At 44.1% G+C, this 13,299-nt stretch overlaps 1 protein-coding gene across 1 annotated transcript; it reads left to right on the forward strand.

Moving 5' to 3' along the window:
* Positions 1-665: 665 nt before the first annotated feature.
* Positions 666-1,216, forward strand: LOC134729075 (large ribosomal subunit protein eL21-like). The gene has a single exon (XM_063596664.1). It carries the CDS (start codon positions 719-721, stop codon positions 1,199-1,201), a length of 483 nt encoding a protein of 160 aa, XP_063452734.1. The 5' UTR covers positions 666-718; the 3' UTR covers positions 1,202-1,216.
* Positions 1,217-13,299: the final 12,083 nt, after the last annotated feature.

A 13,299-nucleotide genomic window follows, 5' to 3' on the forward strand; every position in this document is an offset into this window, starting at 1 on the left:
TTAAAAATCCACTCTCCATTAAGTTTCTCTTGCTGCTGCCCATGTTTCAGCTCTCAGTGCCTCTCGTCTGAGCCATTGCATTAGAATGGGCTCTCAATAGACTTCCAACCAACCTTCCAATCTTTTCATATGCCTATCCATGTTTATAGTCCCTACCAGGTGAATTTTCCTGTGATACAGTGTTTCTGCTGATCAAAATCTTTCACAGCCTCATTACCTGTAAAATGTCCTCTTTGCCTATAAAATGACAAAGTGTTCATTACAAACTTCTTAATTCTAAGGGCCCTCTGATCTGCTCCCAAACTACCATTACAACTGTACAGTCAATTTTTCCCTATATGTATTAAACACTCAGGCCAGGGTGAGCTATCTGGTGTTTTCCTAACAGCACTTGAATTGTCCTGACTCTGAGCCTTTGCAGGGTCTCTTCCCTAAACTTAAATACTCCCCTTACCCTTCACACCCATACTGACATTGAGACCTTTCCAAATCTTAATATATTTTCAGGGACAGTGCAGATCTGATTTTATCTGAAATCTTACTGTACTTTTGTGGCACAGAACTTGTAAGTATTTTATCGCGAGCCAGTAAGCATCTTGAGATCACAAATCATACCTAATCCACCTTTGTGTTATTCACAATGTGAAGGACATTGCCTTGCAGTTATTAAGAATTGAAGCTTTCCACCGGAACCGCCATCTTCCAGTAATTCGCCAAAATGACGAACACAAAGGGAAAGAGGAGAGGCACCCGATATATGTTCTCTAGGCCTTTTAGAAAACATGGAGTTGTTCCTTTGGCCACATATATGCGAATCTATAAGAAAGGTGATATTGTAGACATCAAGGGAATGGGTACTGTTCAAAAAGGAATGCCCCACAAGTGTTACCATGGCAAAACTGGAAGAGTCTACAATGTTACCCAGCATGCTGTTGGCATTGTTGTAAACAAACAAGTTAAGGGCAAGATTCTTGCCAAGAGAATTAATGTGCGTATTGAGCACATTAAGCACTCTAAGAGCCGAGATAGCTTCCTGAAACATGTGAAGGAAAATGATCAGAAAAAGAAAGAAGCCAAAGAGAAAGGTACCTGGGTTCAACTAAAGCACCAGCCTGCTCCACCCAGAGAAGCACACTTTGTGAGAACCAATGGGAAGGAGCCTGAGCTGCTGGAACCTATTCCCTATGAATTCATGCCATAATAGGTGTTAAAAAAAAAAAAAAAAGGACCTCTGGGCTACAAAAAAAAAAAAAAAAAAAAGAATTGAATAGATCTTCGCTGACTAAAGGAATAATGAATTACTGTACCAAAATGCTGATTAAATAGATGGAGAGCAATTGGGAGAAAACTCTCTGGAAGAGGATTACAAAGTCCTGTATTTGGGGTTTTCTTTGTCTAGTCTACATTTATTATCATCAGCTTAAGAACATGTTTATCTGATTTTCAATTAACACAATGTGTAATTAATATGTTACATGGGCTGGGCGTGATGGCTCACGCCTGTAATCCCAGCACTTTGGGAGGCCAAGACAGGTGGATCACCTGAGGTCAGGAGTTTGAGACCAGCCTGGCCAGTATGGTGAAACCTCATCTCTACTGAAAATACAAAAATTAGCCGGGTGTGGTGGTAAATGCCTGTACTCCCAGCTACTCGGAAGGCTGAGGCAGGAGAATCACTTGAGCACAGGAGGCGGAGGTTGCAGTGAGTCGAGAGCGTGTCACTGCACTCCAGCCTGGGCAACAGAGTGAGACTCCATCTCAAAAAAAAAAAAAAAAGGTTACATAGAATAAGAGTTTTCTCCACTCCTGGTAGTTGTCTAGGAAGTTGGAGACTAAGAAAAGAGGTCCTGAGGGACTCCTCAAGTGAAGATGAGGAGTACAGCAATTTCCAACAGAGAGGAAGAGAGGAGGAAACAGGAGCCAGAAGTAATTCAGGCACCAGAAATGAAGGGGCAGGAAAAGAGAAGTGATGAAGGGTGTGCATAGGACATTTAGAACTAAGGCCAAGGGCACTGGGCATCCCTGTGGACGTATGCCAGCAATGAGAAGAGTCTTAGAGGAACAGCTGAGGGCTGGCCACAGTCACTCATTCAACAAAGTTCTGAGCATAAAATGTGTTTCAGGCATGGATAGATGTTAGAAATACAGCTATAAGAAAATTATATAAATACTGACTGGGTGTAGTGGCTCACGCCTGTAATCCTAACACTTTGGGAGGCTGAGGCGGGTGGATTACCTGAGGTCAAGAGTTCAAGACCAGCCTGGCCAACAGGGTGAAACCTCGTCTCTACTAACAATACAAAAAATTAGCCAGATGCAGTGGCCCATGCCTGTAATCCTAGCTACTCAGGAGGCTGAGACAGGAGAATCATGTGAACCCAGGAGGCAGAGGTTGCGGTGAGCCGAGATCGCGTCACTGCACTCCAGCCTGGGCGACAGAGCAAGACTTCGTCTCAAAAAAGAAAAGAAAGAAAGAAAATTATATAGATACTGAATATTATGATGAAGGCTGTAATGTTCAGGATAATGTAAGAACAGAGTTTAAGGAGCAATTTATATTCCTATGGTGGAATGAGATGGGAAAGGAGAGAGCATGCTACCAAAAAACGTGAGGAGTCTCAAATTTTATCTTGCTTGCAAGCCAACAAGTTAGCCTGCCACTGTTTCATGGATGCAGTGTCAGAGATGAAGGACATTATTTTGTTCATGGCAATAGTAATAATCAGAGTATCAGCAATTTTGCATCAATCCCCAGGTCTCAAATCCCACAGAGCAACACAAAGGGAGCCAGCAATGGGAAGAGTCTTAGAGGACTCTTGTCCTGTACATGCAGTGGGTTGTGTTACAAAACTTAGAGAACCCAAATCTTTTATAATGGGCCGTAAGCATGCCTGCCTTGCTTTGGAGGGAGACACTATCTTTGTCTTCCAAGGCTGTTCACTATACAAACATTCTTGAAGATATAGTTCACATCAAAGTGCATTCAGTGTTTTTCTTGCAAGTTGTGCAAGAGTCTCATGGAGAAATATCACCTAACATGTGCTGCGCAGGGGAGCTTGTATCTGTGGTGAATCTGGAGGGTGAGTTGAAGTTTTCTAGTTGGACTGGATTGGCCTTCCAGAGAGAAAAATAGGAATAAGGCATTGAAGTATGAAAGACCAAGGCATATTCAGGAAACTACAGGTAGTTTAGTACAGCTAGAGTGCAGGCCACGTTGGAGAGAAAAGAAGCATGCCATGCAAAGGAGCTTGAAACTTTTTTTTTTTTTTTTTGAGACAGAGTCTCGCTCTGTTGGCCAGGCTGGAGTGCAGTGGCGAGATCTCGGCTCACTGCAAGGTCCTCCTCCCAGGTTTGCGCCATTCTCCTGCCTCCTCCCGAGTAGCTGGGACTACAGGCACCCACCACCATACCCGGTTAATTTTTTGTATTTTTAGTAGAGATGGGGTTTCACTATGTTACCCAGGATGGTCTTGATCTCCTGACCTCGTGATCCGCCTGCCTCGGCCTCCCAAAGTGCTGGGATTACAGGCATGAGCCACCACGCCTAGCCAGGAGCTTGAACCTTGTCCTGGAGGCCTTGATTTCCCAAAGGCCACCCTTTGGAATAGTTGCCATGTTTCAGCTCTCAGTACCTCTCATCTGAGCCATCGCATTAGAATGGGCTCTCAACAGTCTTCCAACAAACTTTCTAATATTTTCATATGCCTATCCATTTTTATAGTTACTACTAGGTGAATAGATGCCCTGTTCCAGGTGCTTTAGCAGTTTTATCTCACTCAATCCTCATAACTAGGTAAGTTTGGTAAAACTATTCTCATTTTACAGATGAGCAGAAGCTCAGAGAGATTAAGTCGCTTAGTCTAGATCACACAGCAGATAGATGACAAAGGCATGATTTTCCCCCAAGTCTACCTGACTCAGAGTTTTTGTCCTTAGAATTCTGAGTATACTGTGAAAAGTAGAAGAGACAGAGGAGTGATAGCCAGATGCAGACAGATAGAACTACTGACAGACTCTAACAAGGTAATTTTTATTAGCTGAGAGTTGATTCTCTATTTCCTGTGCTCTGAAATGACACTTGTCACTGGTTCTTTCTGTCACACTCCCCATTCTCCTCGCAATCTACCTGAGACTGCCACCTTTTTTCTGCTTTGCATGGACTAGTAAACCACAGACAACTTGTAGATAGGGGATGTGAAATATCTCCCTTGCTTTTCATGTAGCCTGGAATTTCACTGAGATAAACATAAACTACTCCTCGGTTAATTTAGTTGCATTGATGGATAAGAGTCAGGGTTGGGCATGGGGAAACCTGACTATTGGTGCAGTTGGTGAGAAGACCTGCAGGTATGGATTACAACTGAACCACCAATGTGTGTGACTGTCAGTCTCACTAATGCAAACCTGTGCTGTGCTCATTGATGTGTATTGTCCAGGACAAGGAAAGCTTAGTTTCATATACACCACTTTGGTCATACTGGTTCTGGCATATTATAGTCATCTCTGAATTCTACATTTTAAGAGGCAAAGACAGCCGAGAATGCAAGCAGAGAACAACTAAGAAGGTAAGATGTTTGGAAACCAAAATACAGGTCTCCAACTTACAACGGATTGACTAACAATTTTTTAACATTACAATAGCGCAAAGACAATACACATTCAGTAGAAACTGTACTTTGGATTTTGAATTTTGATCTTTTCCCAGGGTAGTGAAACGCGATGTGATGCTCTCTCACGATGCTGGGCAGCCTTAGTGGACCACAGTTCCCAGTCAGCCACATGATCAGGAGGGTAAACAACCATGAGATAGTCAGCACTTTATTATAAAATAGGCTCTGTGTTAGATGATTTTGCCCAACTGTGGGCGAATGTAAGAGTTCTGAGCACGTTTAAGGTAGGCTAGGTTAAGCTGTGATGTTTGGTAGGTTAGGTGTATTAAATGCATTTCTTTTTATTTCTTTTTGAGACGGAGTCTCACTCTGTCGCCCAGGCTGGAGCGCAGTGGTGGAATATCGGCTCACTTCAACCTCCTGGGTTCAAGCGATTCTCCTGTCTCAGCCTCCTGAGTAGCTAGAATTAACAGGCCTGCATCACCAAATCTGGTTAATTTTTATATTTTTAGTACAGACGGGGTTTCACCATGTTGGCTAGGCTGGTCTTGAACTCCTGGCCTCAAGTGATGCGCCCACCTTGGCCTCCCAAAGTGCTGGGATTACAGGCGTGAGCCACCGCACCTGGCCAAAATGCATTTTTGACTTACAATATTTTCAATATACGATGGGTTTATGGGAGTTACAACCACAGTGTAAGTTGAAGAGAGTTTGTGATACTAACATCAGCAACAGCAATAGCTAATCCATTTTACAGGGGAGGACACAGGTTTGGAGGGGTTAAGAAATTTTCCCAGCCAAGCGCGGCGGCCCACGCCTGTAATCCCAGCACTTTGGGAAGCTGAGGCGGGTGGATCACCTGAGGTCAGGAGTTCAAGACCAGCCTGGCCAACATGGCGAAACCCAGTCTCTACAAAAATACAAAAAAAATTAGCCGGGCATGATGGCAGGTGCCTGTAATCCCAGCTACTCAGGTGGCTGAGGCATGAGAATCTTTTGAACCTGGGAGGTGGAGGTTGCAGTGAGCCAAGATCGCGCCATTGTACTCCAGCCCGGGCAACAGAGCAAGACTGTCTCAGAAAAAAAAAAAAAAAAAAAAAAAAATTCCCAAGGTCATACAACCAGTAAGTGATAATGGAGAGAATTCAAATTTGGGCTTCTCTGATCCATGCTTTATTGCTTCATGTATATTCTTTCCTTAACAACACGAAGAGTGACTTTATCCCTGGGCCCCTATTTGTGTAGGGTTCACAGGTCCATAGTAGACAGGATTTAATATCAATTAAATTCTTATTTTAGAGATTCAACCACAATGCAAATGACAAGCAAAATACACACATGCATGAAAATATGGGGTGCCTGAATATAACTTCTAGGATCTAAAAGGGAATCATCCCCTCCTCTTCAGCAATGGTCTTATCTTCCTGTAAGAGCTCTATTTCCAGCTGTTTTATATAACTTAAGGAGAAGAAAGAAAAAGATTAGGAAATGAAAAAGTTGAGGACGCTGAAGAAAAGAGTGATAATGAGAAGAGGTGGAAAAAAATAAATAAAGAAGTAAAAGATGTGGGGGAAAAAATCACAACAACATCAAAATAGCTGTGGGTTTTTAAAAGTCTCCATCTGGGCTGGGTGCTGTGGCTCACGCCTGTAATCCCAGGACTAGGGAGGCCGAGACAGGTGGATCACTTGAGGTCAGGAGTTTGAGACCAGCCTGGCCAACATGGCGAAACCCCATCTCTACTAAAAATACAAAAAATTAGCCGGGCATGATGGTGGGCGCCTATAATCCCAGCTACTCGGGAGGCTGAGGCAGGAGAATCACTTGAACCCAAGAGGCAGAGGTTGCAGTGAGCTGAGATGGCGCCATTGCACTTCAGCCTGGGCAACAAAAGTGAAACTCTGTCTCAAAAACAAAAAACAAAAAAGAAAGTCTCCATCTGCCCAGCCACCCTGCTGCAGATCTCCTGTCCATTGAGGAGGTGCAGGTTCCTACTTGTGCTCTGTTTGGCGGATGAGAGAAGAAAAAAGTGGTGGTGAGGGGGAGAAAATGCTGTGGACTAAGATACTGGCCCCAACACCTTCATGCTTCATTAGAGGCACTCCGGGGGTTTAAAGGGACTTCAGCACTCCATTTCCAGACACACCCATGCTAAGCTTTTACTAGTACTTTCATAAATCTTTTATGACTGTCCTCAAATAGTGCACCATGCCTCAACACCTTTACATAGCACCTAGCAAAGTGCTTTGCACACAGCAGATGAGGGGGTCCCCACATTTTTGAGGGGAGGAATAAATTGTTTTCCACTTTGTCTCCTGATGAGTGGAGAGGTACTGATAGTCTATAGTCCATGGTTGGTACATGTGTGGTGGGGTGATGTGGCAGCAGGGAAAGGAAAGATAGTTCACAATTAGAAGCCTCTGAACTGTGTCCTCCCCACCCCCAACTCACCTGGCCAGCATCTCAAGTGCCAAGCTTCAAGGAACACCACACTCTCTCCACTTTCTGCCATGGGAAATTGTGATGATGCACGTGGAGAGAGATATCATGGCAACTTCTAGCCCGTACTTTACTGAGGTCGATTTTATGAACCAATCATTTTCCTGATCAGCTCCTCAAGGACTTCTACAAATTGTTAAGTATTTAATGTCCCATTGAAAATGGGTTTTATATCATTGGAAGATTTCAAGCTTGTCACTCTGTATTGGTCTACTATTATTCCTGCTCCTATCTACCGTGAACCATAGCATTAGTGGTATTTAGTAGTTGCTGTTTACTGTCTGCTGGGTGGCTGTATCCACACTGACCGCCATTGAGGAACCTAGAAACCTGTAGATTCTTGACACTAAGTACACATGCTTCCAGCTAACAAACATGTATATGTATTTCTCTAGTTTGTAGGTTGATGGCTATCATTGGTATGGGATACTATGTGCAGGAGGTTTGGGGAGAATAGTTGTAATAATTATAATCAGAGACATAGACTTTTTAAAAGGTTGTATAAGATTTCCAAAGATTTTTAGACCAGTGCAAGGTATTTTCTAGATCTCTCAACTATGAGAGTTAGAAAAGACAAATGAAAAGGTAATAAATGTAGGGGCATACGTAACTGTTAAATTATAATCCTATTACTCAGGCTTTGGGATTTTTCAGAAAACTGATATTCTGTAAGTTTACATTTTTTGTTAAAATAAAGACATGACTAAAAGGTTGGTAATTGCCCTATATTTGTTTTAAAAAATACTGTCTACCAATAAATACTCATTTTTAAATACTCACAAGATAAAGCAGCTATCTTTTGTAGCATTTTTAGTGTTAACATAAGAACTGTGAACAAAGACTGAGTATTTTGATATGTTTTCATTTTTCTGAGATAATAATGTATGCCTATATATTTGGGGGGTTAGTAAGCATGAGTTATCACAAGTACCAACAAAAATTAATCCTTTTTGATTATGTATGTTTAAAAAATTAGAGGATTTTTTTTTTTTTTTTTTTTTGAGATGGGGTCTTCGCTCTGTCGCCCAGGCTGGAGTGCAGTGGCACGATCTTGGCTCACTGCAAGCTCTGCCTCCCAGGTTCATACCATTCTCCTGCCTCAGCCTCCCAAGTAGCTGGGACTACAGGCACCTACCACCACACCTGGCTAATTTTTTGTATTTTTCAGTAGAGACGGGGTTTTTCACCGTGTTAGCCAGGATGGTGTCGATCTCCTGACCTCGTGATCCACACGCCTGGGCCTCCCAAAGAGCTGGGACTACAGGCATAAGCCACCACACCCAGCCCTTTTTTTTTTTTTTAAAACACAGAATCTCACTCTGTCACCCAGTCTGGAGTGCAATGGCGAGATCTCGGCTCACTGCAACCTCTGCCTCCCGGGTTCAAGCAGTTCTGCCTCAGCCTCCCAAGTAGCCGGGACTACAGGCACCTGCCACCATGCCCGGCTAATTTTTTGTATTTTTGGTTGAGACGGGGTTTCATCATGTTGGCCATGCTGGTCTCGAATTCCTGACCTCAGGTAATCCACCCGCCTTGGCCTCCCAAAGTACAGGCATGAGCCACCGTGCCCAGCTGGAGATCTGAATTTTAAAGCTCAATTCTTAAAAGTTTTCCTTTAGGTTTGATGTTGACAGAGTAATCATATTGCCGTTTATAACAACCAAATCCCATTTATCACTGAATGGCAACTAACATGGAATGGTACCCTGGGTCCTCGCTTTTAGTTCAAAGCCCTTGTTCTGGTGAAGAAAGTGTTGATTTCTTTAATGTCTTCACAGAAGCTCCTTTTCAGCCTTTGAGAATGCAGGGACTCCTTTTCTGAGTCCCATAGAAATTGTTCTGCTTTATCACCTTAAACATAGGAGGGAGGAGTTGCTCTCTCTTCTTCCTCCTCTACTTGAGGAATCTTACTTAGCTCAAGGGTGTTCTGACTGAAATCTTGCTGTGTGTTTTTTTAGGGCTACCCTGTTTTCTAATAGGGTGGAGGGAAGCAGAGGAAGAACAGGGAGGAAGGGAGGTGAGACCTGGAGGAATGGTACCACACCATTCCTCCCCGCTGACATTCCCTCTCCTTACCCTGCGCTCTTTCCTTTCCCAGCACAGCATTCCTGCATGTATTTATTTGTGATCTACCTATTTCCTCTCCCTCCCACTACAGGACTTTTTCTGGCTTGCAGCAAACACAACAGTTTCTGGACCAGAGTGAACTCTCAATATCTGTTAAATGAATGAATATATATATATATATAATATTTATTTATTTATTTATTTTTTAGATGGAGTTTCACTCTTGTTGCCCAGGCTGGAGTGCAATGGCGAGATCTCGGCTCACTGCAACCTCCACCTCCCCGGTTCAAGCAATTCTCCTGCCTCAGCCTCCTGAGCAGCTGGGATTATAGGCACGCCACCATGCCCGGCTAATATTTTATATTTTTAGTAGAGACAGGGACTTCCCCATGTTGCCCAGTCTGGTCTCAAACTACTGACCTCAGGTGATCTACCCACCTCAGCCTCCCTAAGTGCTGGGATTACTGGTGTAAGCCACCGCGCCCAGCCTAATACATTTTTTCTTTTAGAAATAATCATTTCCCGGCCAGGCGTGGTGGCTCACGCCTGTAAATCCCAGTACTTTGGGAGGCCACGGAGGGCGGATCACGAGGTCAGGAGATGGAGACCATCCTGGCTAACACAGTGAAACCCCATCTGTACTAAAAATACGAAAAAAAAAAAATTAGCCGGGTGTGGTGGCGGGTGCCTATAGTCCCAGCTACTTGGGAGGCTGAGGCAGGAGAAGGGCGTGAAACCCGGGAGGCAGAGTTTGCAGTGAGCCGAGATCACACCACTGCACTCCAGCCTGGGTGACAGAGTGAGATTCCGTCTCAAAATAAATAAATAAATAAAATAAATAAATAAAAAATAAAAATAAAAAAAATTAGCTGGGCCTGGTGGCCGACACCTGTAACCCCAGCTACTTGGGAGGCTGAGACATGAGAATCGCTTGAACCCGGGAGGCAGAGATCACAGTGAGCTGAGACTGCACCACTGCACTCCAGCCTGGGCTACAGAGCAAGACTCCCTCTCAAAATAAATAAATAAATAAAAGGCCAGGCATAGTGGCTCACGGCTGTAATCCCAGCACTTTGGGAAGCCGAGGCGGGGGGGATCACAAGGTCAGGAGATCGAGACCATCCTGGCTAACACGGTGAAACCCGTCAATACTAAAAATACAAAAAAATTAGCTGGGCTTGGTGGGGCGCACGTGTAGTCCCAGCTACTTGGGAGGCTGAGGCAGGAGAATGGCGTGAACCCGGGAGGCAGAGCTTGCAGTGAGCTGAGATCACACCAGTGCACTCCAGCCTGGGCGACAGAGCGACACTCCGTCTCCAAAAAAATATATATATATATATATTATCCCCTTCTCCCCAGGGGCCTGAAAGCTTGAAGGGCTGAGTAACTCCTCCCTTCTCAGGCCCAGTCCCAGGGGGCAAGGCCACTTGCGCCAACAGCATGTGTCAGCAAGATAACAGAAGCAGGAAGAGAGCCAGCCAGAAAACACCTACCCTGGTCGCAAGACCCGTTCCCCATGAAGATCAGGAGGGAGGCCGTCCGGGTACCGCCTAGCAGTTACATCAGACTGAGACACTTCCTGTTTACAGGAGACTATAAAACCCCTGCCCCGTCGTCATTTGGTCCTGACACCATTTTAGGCCTCAGCCCGCAGGCACCAGGCGCTCATTAAAACAGCATGTTGCTCCACCCTGCCTCATGCTGTCTGTTGGCGCACTGTCGGGGTTGGAACCGATACAAGAACCTTTTACTGTCCACTGAGGCTCTCTGCTGGATGCTGAGAAAATCAAGATGAATTGCATGGCCCCGGCCCTTTTTTTTTTTTTTTTTTTTTTTGCGACAGTGTCTCACTCTGTCGCCAGGCTGGAGTGCAGTGGCACGATCTCGACTCACTGCAACCTCCAAAAAGTCATGATGAAACTGGGAAGGAAGTTCAAGCAATTCTTCTGCCTCAGCCTCCTGAGTAGCTGGGACTAAAGGCGTGCGCCACCACACCCAGCTAATTTTTGTATTTGTAGTAGAGATGGGGTTTCATCCTGTTGGCCAGGATGGTCTTGATCTCCTGACCTCAAGTGATTTACTCGCCTCAGTCACCCAATGTGCTGGGATTACAGGTGTGAGCCACCGCACCCGGCCGCGCACCAGCCCTCTTAAAGCTCACATCCTAACTTTGGAGATAAACAAATGTTGATGAGGCCCTGTAATGCATGCTGCAGCAGCTGTATGTACACAGTACAGCGGGGACTTGCTTGGGTAGGAATGCATCTAGGTGGTGGTGAGGACAATTCAAGACAGGATATAACTGTAAATATTAATGTAAATGTTACTAAAGTAACACATGTGTATGGAGCAAAAAGTAATGATGAAACTGGGAAGTTCTGTACACTTCCTTGCCTTCTGGCCAGAGGCCTCCATCTCCCTGCTGCAGCCTGGGCTGGTTACTTTACTGACCTGTAGTAGCTGTTTTCCTGGGACTACCCTTTCCAGGTCTCTAGAATTGCAGCCATGTTTCCTGGATTCCATGTCTACTTCTTTCTTGCTTATTTCTGTATTTTGCTAAAGCATATCCTTGTGGTATGTCTCAAGAAATGGTGCCTGGGATGTATCATTTGAGTAACTATATATCTAAAAATGTTTTTGTTCCACTCTCATGCTTGATAGTATAGCAAGATATAGAATTCTAAATTGAAAGTCATCATCCTTCAAAATGTTAAAAGGCATCCACTGTCTTCTGGCATCAGTTTGCATTGAGGAGTCCAATATACTGTTCTGACACCTAATTCTTTGAATGTGGCTTGTTTTTTCTCTCTGATTGTTTTTAGGATTATCCCTTCAGTCAAGGTGTTCCGAAAATTCACCATCACATGTTTGGATATGGGTTATTTTTCATTCATTGTTCCACAAACATGGGCTCATTCTGAGTGACTTTTTTTTTTAAGAGACAGGTCTTGCTTTGTTGCCCTGGCTGAAGTGCAGTGGCACAATCATAGCTAACTGCAGCCTCAAACTCCTGGGCTCAAGCGATCTTTCTGCCTCAGTGTCCCAACTAACTGGAACTACAGATATGGGCCACCAGGTCTGGCTATCTTTTTTTTTCATTTTTTTTTAGAGACAGAGTCTCACTATGTTGCCCAGCCTGGTCTCAAAATCCTGGCCTCAAGCAATCCTCCCACCTCCAAGTCTTTGGGATTACAGGTATGAGCCACCACGCCCAGCTTGAGTTACTTTACTGACTTTTATCAGTGTCTTCCATGGTTCCTTGTGAGATTGTGTACTCATGACTCTAGAAAAATTGGAGAACAAATTTTTGTATTTTGAATATTTTCAATAACTATTCAAAGTAACTAATTTTGAATAGTTGTTTTCCTTAGTCCAACTTTAAATATTTATTATATGGAAGAAATTCCAAAAACAGAATTCTTTTCCACAAAATAAAACATATATCATAGATTAATGTCTTCCATTTATATAATTTTTATAATTTAGTGTTTTCAAAAACTTGATCCGATACAATATCTTACCAGCTATGTTGTAATATTTTAAAGAAGATAAATCACAACAACTTATAAATGAATAAAAACTTACAGCCTGGGCACGGTGGCTCACACCTGTAATCCCAGCACTTTGGGAGGCCGAGGCAGGCAGATCACGAGGTCAGGAGATCGAGACCATCCTGGCTAACACGGTGAAACCCCATCTCTACTAAAAATACAAAAAATTAGCTGAGCGTGGTAGCGGCGCCTGTAGTCCCAGCTACTCGGGAGGCTGAGGCAGGAGAATGGCATGAACCTGGGAGGCAGAGTTTGCAGTGAGCTGAGGTTGCGCCGCTGCACTCCAGCCCAGGCAACAGAAACAGAGTGAGAGTCCATCTCAAAAAAAAAAACAAACAAAAAAAACCTACTTGACGTTTTCTTTTTTCTTTTATTTTTTGAGACAGAGTTTCGCTCTTGTTGCCCAGGCTGCAGTGCAATGCAATGGTGTGATCTTGGCTCACTGTAGCCTCCACCTTCGGGGTTCAAGTGATTCTCCTGCCTCGGCCTCCTGAGTAGTTGGGATTTCAGGCGCCCACCACCACGCCTAGCTAATTTTTGTAATTTTAGTAGAGACGGGATTTCACCACGTT

The sequence above is a fragment of the Pan paniscus genome, chromosome 16 (assembly GCF_029289425.2).
Source record: "Pan paniscus chromosome 16, NHGRI_mPanPan1-v2.0_pri, whole genome shotgun sequence".
In the NCBI taxonomy this organism is placed as follows: Eukaryota; Metazoa; Chordata; class Mammalia; order Primates; family Hominidae; genus Pan; species Pan paniscus.